The sequence below is a fragment of the Arctopsyche grandis genome, chromosome 4, assembly GCF_051622035.1.
Source record: "Arctopsyche grandis isolate Sample6627 chromosome 4, ASM5162203v2, whole genome shotgun sequence".
Classification (NCBI taxonomy): Eukaryota; Metazoa; Arthropoda; class Insecta; order Trichoptera; family Hydropsychidae; genus Arctopsyche; species Arctopsyche grandis.
The window spans coordinates 1,527,959-1,552,182 of NC_135358.1; the positions used below are offsets into that span (position 1 = coordinate 1,527,959).

Consider the following 24,224-nt stretch of genomic DNA (forward strand, 5'->3'; position numbering starts at 1 on the left):
CAAGAAGAAGAATTGTATGTAAAATAAAAAAATAAAATATGAAGTTTTATTTATTTGCAGATATTAAGAGGGCTGTACACCCGAAACCTTAATTTTGTTACCGTTCCTTTCTTCGATATATATATTGAGTGTATGTATATTGTTCCGACTTTTGTAATGACGTGTGGCAAACAGTCTTATTAACTGATTGTCGATTGGCATTATTGACGAGTTGGCATTAGTGTCGGCCCAAGCGGAAATACGCGACGGTCGACAGAGTCATCGAGTAGACGGCGTACGGACAGCTTGTGTTCCGTACGCTCCGCTGGCCCACCACGTGCAAATTTTACATTTCAATAAACTACATCAAACCATTATCGAAGTCTTTTCCATGATGGTCACTTCGAACCGGACACCAGTAACCTAGGCCACAACACCAAACGGACAAACCAATAGGAAAAAACGTGGTCGAGAAAAAATGGATGTCAATTAAGAAATCGGTATCGTTCCTTTGTTACTATCCATACCTTTCCAATACTAATAACATGTTTGCTTCTATTTCAGCAATATATTGATTGATGTACAGAGGTACATGACCGCGTGATTGACGCAGAAAATATATAAATAAAAACATAACCTACAAAGACGCATGGGACACAGAGGTAATCCAAAATTATCGGAACGATCACATAAACATCGTAAAGGATATTCAAGTAAGTGAATGTATTCAATCTCAGGCAATCTGTTCAAAAGGCAATCATGTGGGTAGGTCAGTTTTAAAATATGTTTTAAAGTATAACAATTAATTAACGCGATTGTATAAAATAATATCGCGCTACGAAGGAATGTTTCATCGGTCGCATCGAATTTCGTATTAAAAGTGTAAAATCAGATGTAGTGTAAAATTAGCAAAGCACGTGGAGAATTATACTTGTAGCCCCAAAGTGGATTAAATCAAGTACATACCGGTATATTCATATCGGTAGATCTTTGTTTCTTAATGTGTGTAGAAACACCCTCCCCCCCCCCCCCTTCCACGATAAATGTGGAATTATACTTGTAGCCCCAAAGTGGCTTAAACCAAGTACATACCGGTATATGCATATCGGTAGATCTTTGTTTCTTAATGTGTGTAGAAACACCCTCCCCCCCCCCCCCTTCCACGATAAATGTGGAATTATACTTGTAGCCCCAAAGTGGCTTAAACCAAGTACATACCGGTATATTCATATCGGTAGATCTTTGTTTCTTAATGTGTGTAGAAACACCCTCCCCCCCCCCCCCCCTTCCACGATAAATGTGGAATTACACTTGTAGCCCCAAAGTGGATTAAATCAAGTACATACCGGCATATTCATACATCGGTAGATCTCTTTGTTTCATAATGTGTGATGAAACAGTGGTGATTTAAAATAAATCACAAGACTTGTAGCCCCAAAGTGGTTTAAATCAAGCACCCACCAATTTAGGGTTGTTATTTCTTCCAAAATATGTTGGATAGATTCTGGTGATAATAGTTAAAGTAGAATATTAAGATTCACGGTGAATCATTGAATATTATTACCTTATCTCTACGAATAGTTCAATTGACAGCTATAGTAGAGAATAACTGTATTTATGAGACGAAATAGTGCAACTTTCTGAAACAAATGTCAAGTGCTGAAAACGAGGAAATAGAAGCTTCGACTTCCCAGTCGCATAAAGGTCGAAATCCAACTAGGGACGTAGAACCTATTAGAGACAGGTCAAGCTCTAGAATACATCAGACTCGAAGTCAGACTCAATCGATAAAAACATTAGCGAAAGAAAATAAAGTAGAAGTTACAATGACGTCAATAGAATTAAGGTATTCGGGCGCGTTTAAAAGACTACAGGAGAAAATAGACAGAATCTCCGAAATAAATGAAGGACAGTATCAATTTATTGAAAAAGCATACGACTATCTCCAAAAACTCCATTATGAGTATTTAGACAACATCACAGATATAGAGCAGGCGGATCAAATAGACGAAGAGTTCTACATAATCACAATGACAATTCAAAATCTTAAAGCAGCATTAGAGAGACAATCCATTCAAGATTGTAAACTGAAGGTAGAGCAAGCAACAATTAAATTTGCTAGAGATAAGTTACCGACGTTAACCATTCCCACATTTCAGGGAGATCCATCTGAATGGCAATCGTTTCAACAAGCTTTTAAGAATATAATAGGAAACAAAACGGAATATTCGAATGTCACGAAATTACTATATTTGCATCAATCATTACGCGGTCCCGCTTTGGCAGCTGTATCAGGTTTAGATATTAGCTCAGACAATTACGAAATAGCTTGGAGTATTTTAGACAAGCAATATAATTTACCAAGACTTAATCTCAAAACTAGGATTAACTCACTTTGTGACTTAAAATTAATCACAAGAGAATCACATATCGAATTGAGAAATCTATTGAATCAGGTAACAGTGTGTATTAAAAACATTGAATCGTTGGGTTACGCGAGAGAAATTTTAGATCCATGGGTAACATGTTTAGTTCTAAGGAAATTACCATTTAGTTTATTAAAGGACTGGGAAACATCTCTGGTTGACAGAGAAATGCCACCGTACGAGAAGTTAGAAACGTTTCTGCAGAATAGATGTAACGTATTACAATCTACTGCATCGGTAATTACGGTGAAAGAATTCCCTCATAACCGTCAACGAATCAGGAGAACTCATGTCGCGAATAAAAACCCATCAAGTAAGGTAAACGCATGTGCATTTTGTCGGAATAATCATTTCATAGGCAAATGTGATAAATTCAAAGCAAAATCCAGTATGGAAAGAAATGAATTCGTTAAATCTAATAACATGTGTTTTAAATGTTTAAATTCATCGCATAAGATAACAAATTGCAAGTCTAACTATAATTGCTTAAGGTGCAAACAAAACCATCATACTTTGTTGCATCAGGACGATACATTTAGTTCAAATAATACGGGAAGGAAGTCAATTAATGCTCATTCTACTTATTTCTCTCAAAGGGAGATAATTTTACCCACGGTACAAGTAGACATTATAACGTCCAATGGAACGGTCGTTAAGGGTCGCACATTATTAGATTCCGGCTCACAAGTCAACTATGTTACCACATCTTTCGCTAAGAAGAATAACTTCAAGTTAGAGAAAATCTCTCAAAAAATTGTAGGTATCGCTAATCAAGAAAGTAGCATTCGTCACATCACCAAGGTGACCATAAGGTCTTCAACCACTAATTACTCAACCAAAGTGTTGTGTTTGGTATTACCAGAAATTACTGGCGAAATTCCAACTGTGAAACTGGATCAACAGTTAATTTCAATACCAGCGGGAATCAAGTTATCAGATCCCCTTTGGAATAAACCGACGCCAATCGATTTATTGCTCGGCGCCGAGATTTGCGTTCATGCTATGAAAGCAGGAACCATCCAGTTAGGAAAAGGTATGCCTATCTTAAAGGATACCGAATTCGGATGGACAATAGTTGGTCCATATCCCGAAGTAAATAATGCTCCAGGGAAGAGCCACATAGGCTTAAGTCAATTAGACAGTCACATTCAAAACTTTTGGATGATAGACCAGGTTCCTATGGTAAAGCATCAATCTCTTGAGGAGAAAAGATGTGAGGAACATTTCCAAGCACACACATCACGAGATAAAAACGGTAGATTTTGTGTAGCTTTACCATATAAAAATTCCCCGGTAGTATTAGGAAGTTCATTGCACATTGCGGAGAAAAGACACAAAACTTTGGAAAGACGTTTTTTAGCCAATAATAATTTAAAAATGGAATACAATAAAGTTTTAGAAGAGTACATAAATTTAGGACATATGTCAGAGTGTGAACCTCCGGAGGCACATGAGGTTCATTGTTATTCACCTCATCACGTCGTAGTTAAGGAGTCTAGCCTTACCACTAAATATCGTGTAGTTTTTGATGCGTCCGCAAAGACAACGTCCAATATCTCACTAAATAATATTTTGATGGTGGGACCTAGTGTCCAATCAGATTTGTTAAGTTTACTACTCAACTTTCGACTCCATAAATACGTGATTACTGCGGATATTAAGCAGATGTACCGACAGATTCAAATAGCAGAGAAAAATAAAAATGTACAATTAAATCATAATTCGTTATGGTGGGACGGCCCTAGTTGGTTGAAATTAGATGAATCACGATGGCCTCGAAGACCTCCTGAGATCACAATAGATCTTCCAGAGAGAAGGGTAGTCACTAACGCTACCCTTGTGAGGGAAAATAATTAGATAGATAAATATTCTCATCTTCCAAGACTCCTTCGAGTTTTATCATATGTTCGTCGGCCACTAAGGAATAAACAATTAAACGTTAAAGAAAATAACGAACCGTCCGCTTTCGAATTAAAAGATGCTTTAAATAATTTGATAAGGTTATCGCAAATGGAATCATTTCCATTGGAATATCGTTTGCTGAGCAAGGGACATCCAATTCCCAGTAGCAGTAAATTAGCTAAATTGTCCCCTCTATTCCATGAGAATTTAATTTGTGTTGGAAGTAGACTTCCTCTGGGAACAACTCTATCAACGTCACCCATTATCTTGTCAAATAAGCATAAACTTACACACATGATTGTCCGAGATGCGCACTTGAAATATATTCACTTGGGTACTCAAGCCTTACTGTCGTTATTGCGGCAGACCTATTGGCCATTGGCCGGACATAATACTGTCAAAGGAGTGGTGCGTTCATGTGTCATTTGTTTCAGAAATAAACCACTGTCACACAATAGATTAATGGGATTGCTCCCGCTTGAACGTACCACTGCGAATTTTCCTTTCAGTCATGTGGGGATAGACTTCGCAGGACCTTTTCCTGTGAAGAGTGGTTGCAATAAGAATTCTAAGATAATTGAGGGTTACGTTTGTGTCTTTGTGTGTTTTTCCAGTAAGGCAGTTCACTTGGAACTTGTCGGAGACTTAACGAGTTCAAATTTCTTAAATTGTTTAAGAAGATTCGTAGCCAGACGTGGCAGGCCCAATACGATATATTCCGACAATGCTACTAATTTTGTCGGTGCAAGTCGTGAACTCGTTAATTTAGTAAAATTAATTTACGAACGTCCTCATGAGGAGAAGCTACTACGGTATGTAGCCTCCGAAGGGATTCGTTGGAAGTTTAACCCGCCAAGGGCGCCTCACATGGGAGGGCTGTGGGAAGCAGCGGTTAAATCCATGAAGATTCATTTAAACAAGGTGTTAAAGGCCACCACCTTAAATTTCGAATCATTTTGTACGGTATTGACTCAAATAGAAGCTTGCATGAATTCCCGTCCTCTTAGTCCCTTGTCTTCGGATCCACTAGACCTTTTACCCCTCACACCTGGACATTTCTTAATTGGCAGATCCTTACTCGCTCTTCCAATGGAGGTTAAATATAACACTAATGTCCATGCCAATCTGCTTCAGATACAATTGACCACAGCAGCATTTTGGAAACGTTGGTCGGCGGAATATTTACATTCTTTGCAGTTACGACACAAATGGAAGAAGGACTCGAGCAACAATCTGAGTGTGGGTCAAATGGTCCTGTTAAAGGAGGAACACATGCTGCCAACCCGATGGGTCTTGGGTCGAATCACTAAATTGTATCCCGGACCAGATGGCAGAGTTCGAGTCGTCGACGTCTTTACTGCCAGCGGAGAGTTTCGTCGGTCCAGTCATCTAGTGGCGCCATTGCCGATTCTACCACAAGGACCACTTGACAGGAAGGAAGATCAGCAAGAGGGAGGAGAAACAGCAGCTTCAATTCCGTCAACTTCGGTAGCTTAGTTTAACCCGAAGACACTACCCCCAACTCATATTACTTATTAGACGTAATCATGAGTTTAAATCATTCAATGTTAATAGTAGTACTCCGTAATTCACTTTAATTGTGTTGTGTGTATAATTTAAGCTATTTTCATTTTAACATTCGGCAATATATATCTCCGAATTTAATTTAATCATTTTGTCTTTATAATATAAGACTTGTCTCATGTCATCACTCGGAAGGATTATATCCGAGTTTAAAATAAACTGTTCAAATTTGACAGTTAAAATTAGATTCATGATTTGTTAATGTTAGTCTCCAAGCCACACTTAATGGAGCATCTTAAATTATTTCATGTCTACTTAATTATAACCTGCCGGGAGTCATCCGCAGGTCTTATGTTTCTTGTTATGAAACCATAAGTTAACTCTTACTGTTTATAGTATTTATGTGAATCATAGAATAAGTAAATATTATAATACTGAACATTTCGATGTTTAACGTAGAGACATCTATAATCATAGTTCGCCTTCATTTCCTGCTTGTAGGAATGAATGAATGACTTTCCAATTTACTTTTAATTTAGCAATGTTTGTGCTACTTGTTGATGAAATCAAGTTAACTTAGGAGCATTACACTCACTAATCAAGTTTAGTTGATCGGTAATAGCTGATCTGTCTTGACAACTGTAACAGTGTCAACATTGTATTGTCTAAGTTAACATCAAGATGAGGAATGCTTAAGTTTTAAACCATATACAGTCCACTCTCTCTTCTTTAAAGTAAACTTATCTTGTAATGCTTATTCACAGCTTCAAAGGAGATTTCAAAAATTTTAATGTAAATAGAAACAACATTCGCCAGAGGTATACCTATAAGTTGAAATATTACTGAACCAATAAATTGATTTTATCCTCACACTGGATGAGGCAAAGGTTTCATTATTCACCCTCTATTTAATTATTTTAAGAACTATGATTTATTGTAAACGACTCGTCAGTAATGCTGTAACTCTGTAGAATAACTGTATTGTTCAACAGTTTTCCTATGTGGGACTATGTTCCGACTTTTGTAATGACGTGTGGCAAACAGTCTTATTAACTGATTGTCGATTGGCATTATTGACGAGTTGGCATTAGTGTCGGCCCAAGCGGAAATACGCGACGGTCGACAGAGTCATCGAGTAGACGGCGTACGGACAGCTTGTGTTCCGTACGCTCCGCTGGCCCACCACGTGCAAATTTTACATTTCAATAAACTACATCAAACCATTATCGAAGTCTTTTCCATATATATTGAGTGAATGCGACAATATATATCAATATATATATTAAGTGAATGCGACAGTTGCGCTTTGAAGTTGCAGATAAAACGAGTTTTAAATTGACAAAATCGAGGGTTCATTGTTCATTGTTCACTGGAGATGGTCAATCTGGATTTAATAACAGCTCAGTTGTTAACATGTGTTATTTGCTAATAAGAGGTCTTGAGTTCAAGCCCTAGTTAGACCTCGATTAAATGAAACCATACGTTATACATATACATACATATATGATAAATATGAAGTATTTCATAAGTTCTGCTGGTAAGATTTGGATATGTGACTTGATCGCTTGAACTTGATCGCTTCCTATCAAAATTCTCCAATTTATCTGATTAAAGGTCTATTGATAAGCGAGGCATATAGGAATTTTGTTTCATTTTATACTTTCCCAGACCTTTAAATGCCATATTACTGTTGCTTTGCTTTTCAATATATTTGTAAAAAGTCATCTGGAATTTCCTAGTACTGTTTGAAATCCTTTCTATCGTGTATAATTTAGAACGCATAAATAAAAAATTCTATACCTATGCAATTCCAGATTTCTATACACAGTGATCTTTACATATTGTCTCTTAACAATCAGATAAAACGTGTTTTAAATTGACAAAATCGAGGGTTCATATTCTACTATTTTCTCCTCCAAAACTGGACCAATTTTTAAAAAAATTTCACCATCGGTATGAGAAAGATACTTTCTGTGCATCGATTGGCGTATTTTTTTTAAAATCGACCGTTAAATAACCACGCTAGACTCTTTTCGTGGGTGTAAAAAAGAGGCGATTTCATTGATGTTTGGCGGCTCCTAGCTCCTATAAAAAATAATTAATCAAAAAAAATAAATTGATAGATGCACCCCAATGGTGGATATCCATAGCATATTAAAAAATAATTTCTCTAGTGCCATACGTACGTTTGTATGGACAAGGCGCTGCTGTCCAGCCCTCTTACATAATGGTATGAAAATTATTTTATTTTTAAAAAGTTTTGGTGCCTCCCCTGGCAATAGTCCGCGCCTCCCCTGGAAGGCGCGCCTTCCAGTTTGGAAACAGCTGCTGTACAGGAAACTATTTTGCTATGATAAAAAGCGTAAACATATATTTTTGACCAGGTTTTCAGGCCAAATACCACTGTGTGCGATGGTGCGTCCCACCGTCGCGTCCCAGACGAGACGAGCTTGAAACATTCATGGTAAGGGTCGGGATGGCCAGCGGGAGAAAGGTCATGCGGTCGCGCAACATCGTTTGGGTGACACTGAAACCGAGAGAAGCCCGTGGAAATAGACGTCGGGTTTGGACGTGTCGGCGCAGAGTGGTGCGCGCCCCTACGCCATTGGTCCGTTGGCGCTATGACGTCACGGGCCAACGGACCAATGGGGAGGCAGGGTGTGCGCGCAGCCTGTCGCCGGGCGAGGGGGTGCTGCGGGGGGCGAAGGGGGCGCATCGAAGCCTTGCCAGTCCACTCTGGAGGAGCCCGCCGGCCTCGCTCCCCGACCGGGAGACTGCGCCACCGGCCCCAGACCAACGCATACACCGCAAGTGTCATCCCCCAAACCACCCCCACACACACCCCCCCCCCACTAGACCACCCCCCGAAAGCCACCCACCTATTAGACTTAAATATAATATATATTTTTTTTTTTTGGGTGGTATTGCGCCCCTGATTAATTATTCAGTATATACTAAAGTTTTCGTCGAGTCGTTGAATCGGTCGAGAGAAAAGTTTGAGTTATTTAATCTTTTTTTGCCCAACAATTCACGGGTTTGGTGCATCCGCTCTAAAATCGCCAGATTAACAGAACGGCAGCTTTAAACGTAATTCTCGTTTTCTCGAATGATATATTGCACATCAGACGACGAGTAACCTTTCGATGTGCACAGATGCAATTATTGAAATTGAGTTGGATCTTTCTGGCGAGTTTAATAAGGCAAGATTCGGAACTTATTAAACTCGCCTGAAAGATCCAACTCAATTTTAATAATTGCATCTGTGCACATCGAAAGGTTACCCGTCATATGATGTGCAATCTATCATTCGAGAAGATGACAATTGCATTTAAAGCAGCCGTCCGTTAATCTGTCGTTCGATTTGTCTGGCGATTTTAGAGCGGATGCACCGCATCCCAATTCACATAAATATTGACGTATTTTATTTTAAATTGAAATCAATTTTATTTAATACTAGTTGTTTCACCCGGTTTCGCTCAGTGTTTGTAATATAAACAGCTTAAACATGTACAGTAAATATTCATTTATTAAATTTATTTGAATCGCCGTCATCGAAACATTGATTTGTGTTTGATGTTACCAAAAAACCTTACATACATACATACATAGTTACAAAGTCACGTTCGAAATTATATATTAGACATATAAAATTAAGCTATTCCTATGTGAATAAATTTTTATATATACAATTTATATCAATACATATATATTTTACGATTCATTAAAAAAATTTTACTGATCTATATGTTTATACTAGTTTTTCCACCCGGCTTCGCTCGGTGTTTGTAATATAAACCGCTTAAACATGGCCAATCGAGTAGTAAACATTTTATTAAATCTATTTGAATAGTTGTATTTTATTTAAATTTATTTGAATATACATGACGTCACGGATTTACGAACCAACAATAGTTACATACATAGTTACAAAGTTTCTTTCGACATTATATATACTTGATAGTATGTTATTATATAATTATGTAGGCCATTGTGGCGCATTAGGTTTTTCCTGTAATGCCACAATTGTCCAAAACTATATATATAGTTAAATTAATAATTCACACTTTAAAACAATTCGAAAGTCGTCCTATATAACGTTCAAATCAAATGCAAAGTAAAGAAGATAAAAAAATGTTTACATATTCTTTGAAAAGTTGCATCGGTGTGCGCACTAATTCATTTTAAGTTATCGTTGCATATATAATTCTTGTAAGCTTTCTTTTTAATGTTGAAGCATTAAAAAAATAAGAAATATCAATTGACAATATCTGTAGAAAAGTTATTAAATCGGTGTAAAATTCTATATTAAACTATAATCAATTAAATTTATATACTTTCAATGCAGTCGTCTACGAATGCATATTATATAGTGTCGCTTTTGATATATATATTCCTAAAATTTTCAGTAGTTTTATATGAAAAAAGTAAGCTCTCATTTCTGTTTCCCATTTTTAAAAATGCAAAAATCAGCTCAGTTCACAAAATAATCAATGCATAGTGCAATTTGGATTAAAAATCAAACGCGTCGCGTTACGTAAGATGACGAGTTAAGGAAATTTTCCGGTTACGTAAGTCGTAGTCGGAAAAACCAAAGAAAGAGACAGCACTATGGCGTTACTCGAGCGAGCGAGCGAGATAACAATACATCGAACTAAATTTCGGCTTACCTTTTCAATGGAAAGTTCTAATGTTTTCTTTCGTTGTGCTTGTTCGCAGATCTACAACAACGTTCGGGGAGGCGAAAATTAAATAAATAATTCTAAAATAATAAATCGTATACATATCATATTAAATATACAAATGTGTGTGATATAAATAAATAAACGAAAAAAAAATCTTAAACATATCAAGAAAAAAAAAAAAAAAAGAAACGGGTCGAACAAGAGCCGGGCACAAATATATCTTACATACATACATATATATATATATATACGAAAATTATGATTTAAAAAATAAAAATATTCATATATAAAATAAATTAAATAAATTTGCACGAATTCGACACAAACGAAGCGGGGATAAAAAAATAAATCGATATAAATATATCTATATAGTGTGTCAGTGGTTTTTTGAAGAGGTCCGAAGCTGGAGGGGGCGCAGGGCTCAGGGCTGGGGAGGCTGCAGGGTGCCCTTTTGGGGGCTTCCCCTCAAAGGATTGCCGCCGGGGTCAGGGGCCTAGCCAACCGATTGGGGTCAGCTATACCCACAGATACAGGTGAGACTTTTCCTATACTTAATTGGCCCAATTTGATGTAAAGCACATTTCATAACCGCAAAATTTCCACCCCCGCCCCACATTAAAATCTTGTATATATCGCGTCTATAGGGCGAATAGCTCTACAACAGATTTAAAGTGAAATTAAATTAAATTTCAATTTTCAACTAGTGTTTTGCCCGTTGATATTTTAACGAGTGACTTATGACATGTATCTTATTTTCGCTTCGTATGTGTGACGATTTTGATGCGATTTATACATACGAATTCTAGACGCGTTAGATATATGTATGTATTTCGCATGCAAAAATCGTATATCAATTCAACGAGCGTTTTGTTTGATAATTTTAATACCTTTGCATACGAAATCGTTGTGCAATTTAGTGTCTAGCGTGCATAACTGTTTTCATGCACAAATGTTTCTTATGTAATTTGTCACAGTTGTTTGATTTGTTTTAAATATTTACTTTCAATGAATTTCAATGAACAAACACGAGTAAGTTTAATTTAATACAAAAGAACATGATATTTTTATGCATTAATAAAATTATAGTCAAGGTGAATAATTTGAGTCCTCTTTATTACATACAACTATAATATGTCGGTTATATCTTTTTGTTTCACAACATTAATACTTTAGTGTAAATTTTTTAAATATTAACTGTTTTATTTGTAAATTGTTTTCAATATAATTTATCTGTGTTTTAATACATTATGAATTTTAAATAATTATAATATAAATAATTTCAAATCGTAGAAATATGAATATTTATATAGGTATTTTTTTATACAATGAATATTTTTTCCGATTCATGGCAGTTAATAAAACCTTCAAATCTATACAATATCCTATTGTTTTATAATTTCTATATAATTAAACCTACATATATGTACATACAAAAATAAATGCTGTCGAATAATGTATACGTTAACGTACATATATGTCGTATCGTTGGATAAATGGAACAGTTTTATAAAACATTTTTAATATTAAATATAATTTACGTATTATATGTATGTAGAAGAAAATATGAAAATGGCGTATTTTTACTATTACGAATAGGGTGAATAAATTTAGTCCAACTTTGTATTGAAAGTTTTCACACACGAAACGAAATATATTCATTACTTCTATTGTAATATATAAATTTGATCTTTAAATGCTTTTTATTATTACTAAATCATGTTGACAATACATCTTATATCTATATATTTTAATAGCTACTGATCTACTGATTTCTATTTTACAATTTTAATTTTAGCAATCATAGTATTATATTATTCTAATGTTAATGTACAGCATAATTGGAGAAAAAATAGCTCAAAAACCTATTTACTAATATTTTAAATGGAATGTACTAGAAACAGCTCGAAACAACAATGGGAATATCACACCGGTAAAACCAATTTGTCACAATAAATTATGGTAAAAGCGTACTTTCGAGAACCAAATTTAAAATTCAATGTCAATCGAATGTAAAAGTCCTTTACTCGAAATCGAAAGCGATTTTCCATCGTTTTATTTATGCAAATGTGTCGTCAAGTGACACGTAAACATTTCAATTTGGAATGTGCAATCGTTTGTGTTTTGTATCCGACTACATATGTATGTATGTACATAGTTTCCAATTAATACTGTTATGAACAAAGTAGTGCAATAATATTTGTCGATATGCTCGAACGGTGAATCGAAAGCCCTCGAAAGGGTTAACAGGCGTCTCGTGCTATAACCTGCTAATGACAATTGCACAAATCGCTCAAACGACAAAAGGGCAGCTTGTACTGTTTTATTTAGGGGATGACGATTGTAGGTAGGGGTGGAAGGGGGTGCGAGACAAAAGCAAACTAGACACAAAGCCGAACTGAGACAAATAGAGAACGAGGCGTACAAACATGAGGGATTGTTCACCAGCCCGAAATGTTTACATATCATTTGGAGGTATGCAGTGTGTATCGTTAGTCGGGGTGGGGGTTGGAAAAACATTTCTTTTTTTTTTTTTGCTTTTTGAAAGCTCGTGTGTATGTCACGTCATGCTTGCGTTGTTTTTCGCATGCGAATTTGTATGCGAAATGAACGTCGTGTGAGCTCACAGAGGCGGCACGTGCAATAACAAGTGCTTATAAAAAAAAAAAACTTCCCGATTTAACGGTAGCGTCATATAAATAAATTATTTCATGAATGGCGGCGCTTCTCAATTATACAAAAATGCCATATTGTATACTTACATACATATATATGACTTTGTTCTACATAATATGGTTAATAAACAAGTATGGGGGGGGGGGGTTTGATTAATGAGGGTTAGAAACGGCTTACATTAAAAGTTTTGCATTCGGAGTTGGTTTAATGCTAGTGATATTTATAAAATTAGCATGTTTGTGACGTGTGATCAAACTGAGAAAGTTTGAGATAATATTTATATATTTTAACATATCTAATATATAATTTCAAAAGAGACTGTGTGTTTATTTGGTTCGTAAAATTTAATAAAAAAAACAAATGAATATTCAAATAAATTTAATCAAATGCTTACTATTAGATAAGCCATGTTTAAGCGGTTAATATTACAAATACCGAACAAAGCCGGGTATTTACTACAAATAAGTATACTCGTAACTAACATATTAATTTTGTTGTATACATATGTATATACATAGATATGCTAGTTGTTTTACCCGGCTTCGCTCAGTATTTTTACTATAAACAGCTTGAACATGGCGAATCTAATAATAAATATTCATGTGCTTTTTTATCAAATATATCTAAATCGAAAAAAAAATAATACTCAACCATATCGAATCAAATTGTTTTTCGATTACCAGCAAACATTACATACATACATACAAAGTCGCTTTCGAAATTATATGTATATTGGATTATATAACCAGCAGAATAAACTAGTTGTTAGCATATAATGCTTTGAACAAAGTGGTCGCGGGTTCAAATCCCACTTGTTTTTGCTGACTAGACCTTGGATTTGTGACTCCAGGTCGATTGTTTCCTAACAGAGTTTGCCAATTTATCTGATTTTCATTGAAACGGTTCCCAACAAATTGGCAACCTTATCGATTTTCTAGCAAATCTCAGCAGAGTTTTCAGCAATCTCGAATTTCACTGAATTGTTTAAAAATGCTGCTAATTTACAAATTTGACCATAGATGTCTCTGTGGGTGTTAATTGACATGTATTTACATATTTTGTATAATACTTGTATCAAATGTACAATGTTTCAGGCCAGGAAGCGCATTGGAGTTACCTGTTAGGCCTTCCTGGTATAGATTAAAAATAAATAAATAAAGTCTAGGTCTTTCATATGATAAAGGATTATCCATTAATAATGTGTATATATTGGAAACAAATGCTTCTAAATTATGTATATACCGGTAGAAACATCGTTTAGCCAGTAGTAAATATTGTTTAATTTTATTTCATGGTACGCATAAAAATCTATAACACAATAAAAATCATAATTCATTGATTGTTATGTTATAGTTATGTATTTACTTTGTATAATACTACTAATACTAAATTTTTCTGACCCGAAAGGCGCATTGGGGCTACCTGTTTGGTCTTTGGTTTGGTTGATATAAAATATATCTTAAAATGTAGGCTACATTTTATCGATTGAGGGTTGGTAAACTTTTGTTGCAGATTAAACACATAATGTGGATGAAATCGCAAGGGAAATTACACGGTAATTAAGGTTCGTCTGACGACAAATTAGTGTCGCATTATCTAAATAATTAAATTGGACGCTTGAGAAATTATTCAACCTGACAATTTTCATTGGGAAACCATGAAAAAATATTCTTCCGACAAACCCGAATAAATTAAAGCTGTATTGTACGACGTGTAAAATGAGACTCAACGTCGGGGAAATAAAAGAGTATATAAAGGGGTAGTTGAATTTAATCGAATAATCCAACTACGACGGACCCTAATTCGATTGCTTTAGGGCCATGTTAAATTAACTGGATTTCACAAACGACAATTTTCCACGGGAAAGCCTTTTCTGTTTTAAAACAAAGTGCCTTGTTGTAAAGTAGACGTTTAAATATTTTTTAGATCCATATCTGTATACATTTTAATGTTAAATAAATGGTTTGTAGTGAAAGTCTCAGCATTGTTCTAACGAGGAATTAATTGCACGTGAATAAAATATTCATATTTAATTAAAATTCTCAATTGATTTGATTTGTTATCAGATGTAATGCATATTAATTCTAAACTGCAATGGATAACGTTATGATTCCACGTGTAGTATGCGGTCTACATTTAAATTGAAATCAACACTAACAGTTACATACAACAATAACGATTTGATGTGATTGATGCGTTCTCTTGTATGAAAACACAAGAATTATACGATTTGACTTTCTTCGCCCGTATAATATTATAATTGTAAATTATGCGAAATGTTTTTCGCGTTTGTTCGCAAATTTAACGTTCTAAATACGGTAATTAAACAACGTCTATTAAGTTCCAAAAGTCACGTAATGAAAGTAAAATAACATTCTTTTTTGTTTTGTTTTATCATTTAAATTTATTATTTAATATTGTAATTATTTTGGCGTAATGTTTATTATGTATGTAATTAAAATTGTTATTTTTGGGATGTATTTTGGCGGAATTAAATCTTAGCACGAACCAATCTTGAATGCATTGCGTATTTATTGCGAGTGAAATTTTACTGCATGAAATATTATATTACGGAATTTCATGAATACGATGAAAATTTTCTAAACTGTACGTTTTTTATGATTCATTAGAATTTCGGTGATATTTTTAGACATTAAAATATCAAGATTTTACGTTAAATTTATTCTTATTTTACTTTATTTTTTTTGGGGAAACAAATAATCACACTAATTTAGGACTGAGATATTATTTTTTCATATTTTGTAATCTCATTCTACATATATCCCAAAGAGTAAAAAAAAACAACAAATTATTTTATTAGACGTTCACTAAGAGTCATTGTAATTTTTGAAAAATGTTATTTATGATTTTTTCCGGTAACACCAGGACATATTCATATACATATAAACCGTTATATTTAAAATGGCATAAGTACACTTTTAGTCACTTAAATGTTTTGCGTTTAACAATATCTAAAAATACTGGTGGCCTGTATTACGTTTATTCTGCTTTTCCGAGATTCTGGACGTATTGAATTAAAATAAGTTGGGATTTAAGTCAAACAGAAAAAGTATTTTTGGAATTAAAAATTAGACGTCCGCCACTTTCAAATATAACGGCTCCCATGTTTATTAACAACTGGTTAACCGTAAACATGGCGAACCTAATAGTAAATATTCATTCGTTTTTTATTAAATTTATTTGAATGGAAAAAAAATTCGACTCATCGTCATAGAAATTTTGACTTGTTTACGAAATTCCCAACCAAAGATACTTACATACATACATACAAAGTCTCTTTCGAAATTATATATTAGAAAAATTAATTTAAAGTTCATTCAAAGTATCCAGAAATGAAAATTAAAAAAAAAATAACCAAAACATCGAACGAATCTAAAAATCATTTTTATATACATATGTATATTTATACAATAGCTGAACCCGGCATGCGTTGAATTTCACAATAAAGCATTCAATTCCCGTTCTCGTTCCCATTCCTGTTCCCGTTCCCGTTCCCGTTCCCATTCGTCGGAAAAACGCAACACATTTGAAACTATAGCGATGCAATGACAATAATTTCCGTTTTTATCGTTTCCGTTCCCGTATTTGAGCGATTTTCCGGACATGCATACAACAAATCCTGAAATCCATTCCATCGTAATCAATTCAGTGGTTTAGGAGCCTATTCGAAACACACACACACACACACAGACAGACATTCATTTTTACTAACCTCTTCTAAGTTCAGAATCGATTTTGTCATCTAACGAAGTTTGGGTTCTTTTTCGATCGTTTTCAAACTTTACCATTTTGCTCGGTTTGGTCATCAATATAAGTGTAAATGGCGTCCGCCATTACCACGGTGAAAAATAATCGTAATAGACACGTTTGAAAATACTGCGTCTGTCATCCACACTGTCCCATTTGTCCACACAATTGTTCTGATCGTTTATTCCCTTTTCGCCCCCCTCTCGCTATGGCAGATTGAACTCTTTGCCATACTCATGATCAAAGTTTACGGAGTGAATTGGTGATTTATTAATTAAGGTTTTTATTTGTATATTGTCTTAATTTTATAAACATATTTTTTTTCTTTTATTACATACAAGCTGAACCCGGTATGCGTTGCAATGCCACAATAACGCATGCAATTCCCGTTCCCGTTCCCATTTGTCGGAACAACGCAGGCAGCAAACACCCTGGTCGTGACGCGAAAACATTTGAAATTATACTATAAACTTTTTTTCCCGTTTTTTTTACACTAATCTTTCCGGACATGCACACAACAAATCCTGAAAGTTCCATCGTAATCGCTTCAGTGGCTTAGGAGCCTATTCTAAACACACACACAGACATTCATTTTTATATATTATATATAGACTAGCTGAACCCCGGCATGCGTTGCAATGCCATAATAACGCATGCAATTCCCATTCCCGTTCCCATTCTCGTTCCCGTTCCCGTTCTCGTTCTCGTTCCCGTTCCCATTTGTCGGAAAAACGCAGGTAGCGAACACATTTGAAATTATTGCGTTGCAATGACACTCATTCCCGTTTTTCCCATTTTTTTTCACAGTAATCTTCCCGGACATGCACACAACAAATCCTGAAAGTTTCATCATAATCGGTTCAGTCGTTTAGCAGCCTATTCGAGACACACACACAGACATTCATTTTTATATACATATATATAGACTGGCTGAGCCCCGGCTTGCGTTGCAATGCCATAATAACACATTCAATTCCCGTTTCCGTTCCCATTTGTCGGAAAAACGCAGGTTGACGAACACATTTGAAATTATTGCATTGCAATGACACTCATTCCCGTTTTCCCCGTTTTTTTATTCACACTAATCTTCCCGGACATGCACACAACAAATCCTGAAAGTTTCATCGTAATCGGTTCAGTGGTTTAGCAGCCTATTCGAAACACACACACACACACACAGACATTCATTTTTATATACATACATATATAGATATAGATATAGATGGATGAACATAAATATGTACATATTTTGCCTTTGATCAAGATCTCAAAAAAATTCAAAAAATTTCATACATTTATATTTCGTTTTCGTTTAACCGGAACCGAGTTACGTCTCACTGCGGTCCACTTAAAAAATAACATCAAATATCATCAGAAATTTCCACATTTCTCAAAAAAGAAAAAAATCACATCTAAAAATTGTTCACTAGGAGTTAAAAAATATTTGCCAAAATTGGCAAATCTGCCGTTAATTCAATATTGGCACACTCCAACACCTTCAGATTCGGCCCGGTGTACGTTCACCGGCAGGTGTGTATACGAGAGTTAGCCGTAAAACCGCCAGGTGCTGCGGGGAGAGTGGGGTCGATCGATACAGGGTAGCGTCGAGTGTTTATTTTCGGAGCGCGGCGAACTCTAGCGGTGGAAAACTGACATTACACCCCTACCACACACACACACACACACACACACACACACACACACACATACATACCTACAAATATATATTACATACAAATGTAATAAACCATTCATAATGACGGATACTGTTAGCGAAAACTTTTCCGGAATTTTCCATATTTTTTAGATACATGCAATATTATTTTACGACCTAGTATCTGCGTAGGCGTTTGTACTATATATATATATATATATTATATTATAGGTATGTATTATACATACATGTGTGTATATGTACCTGTGTGTTGTTGGAACTTTGGTGTTTTCGATGGATGTAAACCTGAAGGGGAGTTGAGTAGTGAGGGTTGGAGCCCGCGGCTGGTTTGCTCATAAAATTTTCACACGCATTTCCCGACCCCCTTATTTTTGTGCACTGAATACGTATACGTTTGTATTTCGCGTCTTAAATTTTAACAGTATCCCCAAGTGGAAGCTTTAATTAACGTGCCGTATTAAACAAAATTGTAGGTTCATATGAAGAATAACAACTTTGAGTGGAAGGCTGGATGAAATATGGACAAGAAAAGTACTCAAATACTATTCCAGAGAGAGTGTAAAAAGACCACGGATGAACAAAGTATGAATGAGTTTTGCAAAGAGAGATCTGTGTCTTCATTTTGAGATAAATGGACTGAAATTGATTTTGATTTTTAAATGCCTTTTATTATTACGAAATTATGTTCACAATACATCTTATATCTATTTTAATAGCTACTGATCTACTAATCATTTTCTATTTTACAATTTAATTTAATTCGGTTAGTAATCATAGTATTATATTATTCTAATGTTAATGTACAGTATAATAGGAAGAAGAGCTCAAAAACCTATTTACAATTCTTATGTACATATGGTTAGTAACATCGAAAAAAAGTCAATCAAAAATCAATTTACAATTCTTATAAATGCTCATAATACATCTAATACATAATATTAATTAAAGTCTCTTTAAAGTCGATGACCTAAAGCAGATTGTGTTTAGGTAATCTGTGTGTTATACCTGAAGGGTATAGACGTTTGATTGTAATCACCGAGACTCTTCACAAGTGTCTTAGTATGGTTATTAGTGATTCTGTCATAGAATCTACTGGTTAGTTTGTTAGTAATGTCTGTAACTAACGGAATATTATAATGGACTGGAATGGTACCGAATCAAATAATTGTAAGATTAGATGAATTGGGTTGCTTGAATATTAAAGAATTAGGTTGCTGAATAAGAAGAATTAAAATTGGATGATTTTTCTTTCGGAATATATGTACATACATATGTATGTACATATGACATTTTGAATGATATTTAAATAAATGTATAAGAACGAAAAGAAGGCAACGAGCGAGATGGATGGACGAAATTAGGAAAATGTTCGAGATTAGATAAATGAGGTTGCTCAGTATTCGAAGAAGAATTGAATTTCAGTGATTTGTCTTTCGAAAGATGAACTCTTGATTAGATGAATGAGGATCACATGGTACAGAAAATAATCGAAGTTAGGCGATTAATTACATATGTATATACATTTTATAGAAAGATAGTTGAATGGTACTCAAGAGTGTAAGATAACGTTAGAAAGGTCACAAGTGAAATGGATAGATAGAGAAATAAAGAAAATGCATTAAGTGAGACGGATTAAGGTACAAATAGATAAAGCTGGTGACATTGAGGAGTTGCCATAATTGGTTAGAAATATGGGATTAATATATAACCGACATCTATTTGTAAAATATCACGTAAATAAGCTTATTGTAAAAATCTAAATGTATTTAAGCTTATTGTAAATCATATTAACAATTAGATACAACATAACTTCTTATTGAAAACTTATCTCGCAGATAAAACTCCGTGAAGAGATATACTTTTAGCCGTGAAATGTCAGATTTGACATATTTGGCCAAAAATCAATATATATCGTGAATTACATTACATGAAGCTAGACGCCAAATTTGAAATTTATATATACATATGAGAGTTAAAACTATAAATATTTAAATATTAGAGATAACGAGATTCTGAATATTTAATACGCATTGTATACGATATTTTATCTCCAACGTAATGGCAGACGATACATTAACGTATATTGATGACCAAAATGAGCAATATGGCAAAGTATGAAAACGATCGGATAAGAGATAAAAATGACCACTAACACGAAAGCCATGTGAAACGTAAAGGAGGTAAGTAAAAAATAGGGAAAAACGCAACATGAAGTCAAAAAAAGCTCTTTGATGTTCAATAATGTTATCGATTTTATACAAAAAAAGCCATGTTTAACATTGACTGCTGTTTTTTATGCCCTTAATGTTCCTCAGAACAAACAAAAACAAAGTGGGATGACCTTAATATAAAGCTTATAAAATCTATGAAAGGTTCGGAAAATAAAGACGCTCTCAGTCCAAAATCAATCTAAAAAGTCGAAACCAGAGAGTTGAAAGCAATGATACATAGATAGCCTTTACAAGAGACGAGTTATTGAAAGCAGACGTTTTCACAGGAAGAGGTTGGCGAAGTAAATGATGACGCAAAGCTCGACCGCATTCAGGCGCCGAAAATTTAAATTCCAATAAAATCGAAGGGTTGTCAATTCTTCCCTTTAATACTCCAAAGAAATATATGAAAATGGCAATAACTCTTCTGGAAGATAGTGAGTCAAAGCCTAGCATACATTGTAAAAAGCCAGTGGGAAATAAATAGGGGTAATATTTATATTTCCTCTTCTATCAAGAGAGAGAATTTAATTTCAGCGGGACTCCAAACTCTAACATGCTCCAGACAAGCGAACAATAAAGCAACACCATTATACTTGGATCTTGGAAGTAGTGAGCATTGCGCAAAACAAATCCAAGCATTTTAGTAGCCCATATATGAAATATGAGTCGAAATTTTGAACTTTTTTTGTCATTCCTAAACAGTATTGCCAATATCAACAGAGTCAGTTCCCGTTAAATGATAGTTCCAAAGGCTATATAAGCGAACTCAATAGGGGAAGATAAATAGTTTGAAAAAGCAAAATTTATAGGCGTATATTTCACTATTGAAACAATTGAAATCTCTATCGGGGGCCAAACCTTGCAAAATGTCAAAGTTTCAAAGCAATCGGAAGACTTTTAGGAACAAGAACACTTATAGTCGCACAAGTGAAACTATACAATAAAACCTTGCAATAATAAAAATGTTGTTGACCACATGTGCATGTATGGGACTTTATGTCCCTAATAATTATGTGCGTGGTAGACATCATCATTTAATGGTTGTACCTGCTGCTCGCACAGTTCTTTTTCGAATGGCTCCTATTCCAAAAGCTATTCGACTTCTCAATGAAATCGTTGCTGCTGTCCCTGAATGTGATATTTTCCACCTTGGGGAGCGTAGATTATCGGATATTATCTTAACATATTTAACTGGTAACCTGCGCTCATCATTACTTTCTTAATTTGAATGTGATGAATGTGTGGAATCTTAATCTACTCTCTTCCATTTGGGCCTCGCTGTGATTTTATTTTTTATTCATATTTTGTTTTATTTTATTTTATTTTTTCTTTCTCCTTTGTACATTTTTATATACTATTTTAATTTTGCTCAGTGTAAACAAAGAATGGGATTTATGGATTTTATTTTTAATTTTTACACTTTTGTTATTTTTTTTTTCTCTCTGAATGATGTATTATTTTCCTTTTGTTACTTTTTTTTATTATTTTATTTTACCATGTTTTCTGCTTTTGCTTTTTTCCTTTATTTACAGTTTACTTGTTTTTATATCATGTTTTTATATCTTTTTCAAATGTAGGCCATTGTGGCGCATTAGGTTCTTCCTGTAATGCCACAATGGTCCAAAACTATTAAATAAATAAATAAATAAATAAATATACATACATATATACAAAATTGATTGTCATACGATTTGTGCGGATGTTCACAATTAAATTGCGGAATGTTTAGGCGTTGCGCAAATTTAATCGATTTCTACATTCGTACTTTGGGCGAAAGTGTCTTTTTTGGATATAAAATCAAGCTTTGTGTGTGTCGCAATGCGCAACAGTCGAAAAATTGGATTGTACCGTTTTTGTACCGTTTGCACAGAATCAATGTAATCGAGGATGTGGCCAAAATAATCCACGTTTGGATTCATTTCATATCTTGAAAATTTTGCAACACACAACTAGTTTTGTAATTGAATATCGATGCAACGTAGCGACACTTTAATCATATACCTGCGATAAAAAATTATTATATAATCACGCTTTTATTCCTCAATTTTATATGCCTGAAATATTTGAAAATCTTACATACATACATACATATGTACATCTACACTGCTATTTTGGCAGATTTGACTGATTAATTATTACTATATTTACATTAGTTATCCAATAACATCTACATATTTAGCTTTCGCATATTTGTTCATTCAATTTTTTAGCACATTTAACACGCTAATGTTATTTATTGACCGTAAACTCGTCTTATGAATTTGTTTCGGATAATTTTTATCAAATTCAATTGAAATCGAAATGAAAAAAAAGACAGATTTATAAAATATTAACATCTATTTTTATTACATACCTCCTTTGCATTTCACATGGTTTTCGTGTTAGTGGTAATTTTTATATGTCTTATCTCTTATCCGATCGTTTTCATACTTTGCCATATTGCTCATTTTGGTCATCAATATACGTTAATGTATCGTCTGCCATTACGTTGGAGATAAAATATCGTATACAATGCGTATCAAATATCCACAATTTCGGGTACGGTGACGGCAAACTACTATAATCTATCTTCGACCTTTTCGCCGTGATATGGCCATATCAGATTTTAATTTTTTAAACGCCTATAATTCACTCTATATTTTATAAAATTTGCTCTATAGGTTCTCGGTATCTCTAATATTTAAATATTTATAGTTTTAACTCTCATATGTATATGTACATATATAAATTTCAAATTTGGCGTCTAGCTTCATGTAATGTAATACACGATATATATTGATTTTTGGCCAAATATGTCATTTAATATTATAATAGTAAAAGAATGGTTTTTGAAAAAAGAGTTATGAGCATAATAAAGCTAGAATGTTATTATACATTAATTGATAAATCGTCCAACTTTACCTGGACAATTTTTCCACCAAATTAACTTTTATGTATTAAATGAAATTTCGAGATCATATACAACTAGTGGCATAGACTAGTGGTTAGCATATTATGCCTTCGAGCAGAGTGATCATGCGTTCGAGTCTCACTAGAGTCCCGCTGCTGGCCAGAACTTGATTTGTGACTCCAGCTCGATCGTTTCTTGTCAGAGTTTGCCAATTTTTTTGATTTTCATTGAAACGGTTGCTGTAAAATTGGCATCTCCTTTTCTATCTCTCTCGCTAATCTCAAGTTATTCAACGTACCTCAAAAGGTTGGCCAATTTCATTATAAAATGCTGCAAAATTTTCTCCATAGATGTGACTGTGGATGTTTGTACGAATTCGCATTGATTGATTGTATTGTATCTGTATAAGTGCAGTCGTCAATTTGCGGCGATATACATATAAAGAGTGTTCATATTCTATGAAATAAAATAAAATATTATATATGTATAAAC

The 24,224-nt window shown here is 34.3% G+C and overlaps 1 protein-coding gene and 1 long non-coding RNA gene across 2 annotated transcripts in view; both read left to right on the forward strand.

Annotated features, from left to right (window-relative positions):
* Window positions 1-219: 219 nt before the first annotated feature.
* On the forward strand, window positions 220-7,057 carry LOC143911344 (uncharacterized). Its single transcript, XR_013260566.1, has 2 exons — window positions 220-692; window positions 5,442-7,057. It is a non-coding gene; the product is annotated as an uncharacterized LOC143911344 (long non-coding RNA).
* Window positions 7,058-10,439: 3,382 nt separating this feature from the next.
* Window positions 10,440-24,224, forward strand: part of ChAT (Choline acetyltransferase) — a 65,489-nt gene continuing 51,704 nt past the window's right edge. Inside the window, exons 1-2 of the mRNA XM_077428753.1 lie at window positions 10,440-10,444; window positions 10,907-11,046. Of these exons, the coding sequence (XP_077284879.1) occupies window positions 10,440-10,444; window positions 10,907-11,046 (145 nt within the window). The remainder of the gene's footprint in view (window positions 10,445-10,906; window positions 11,047-24,224) is intronic.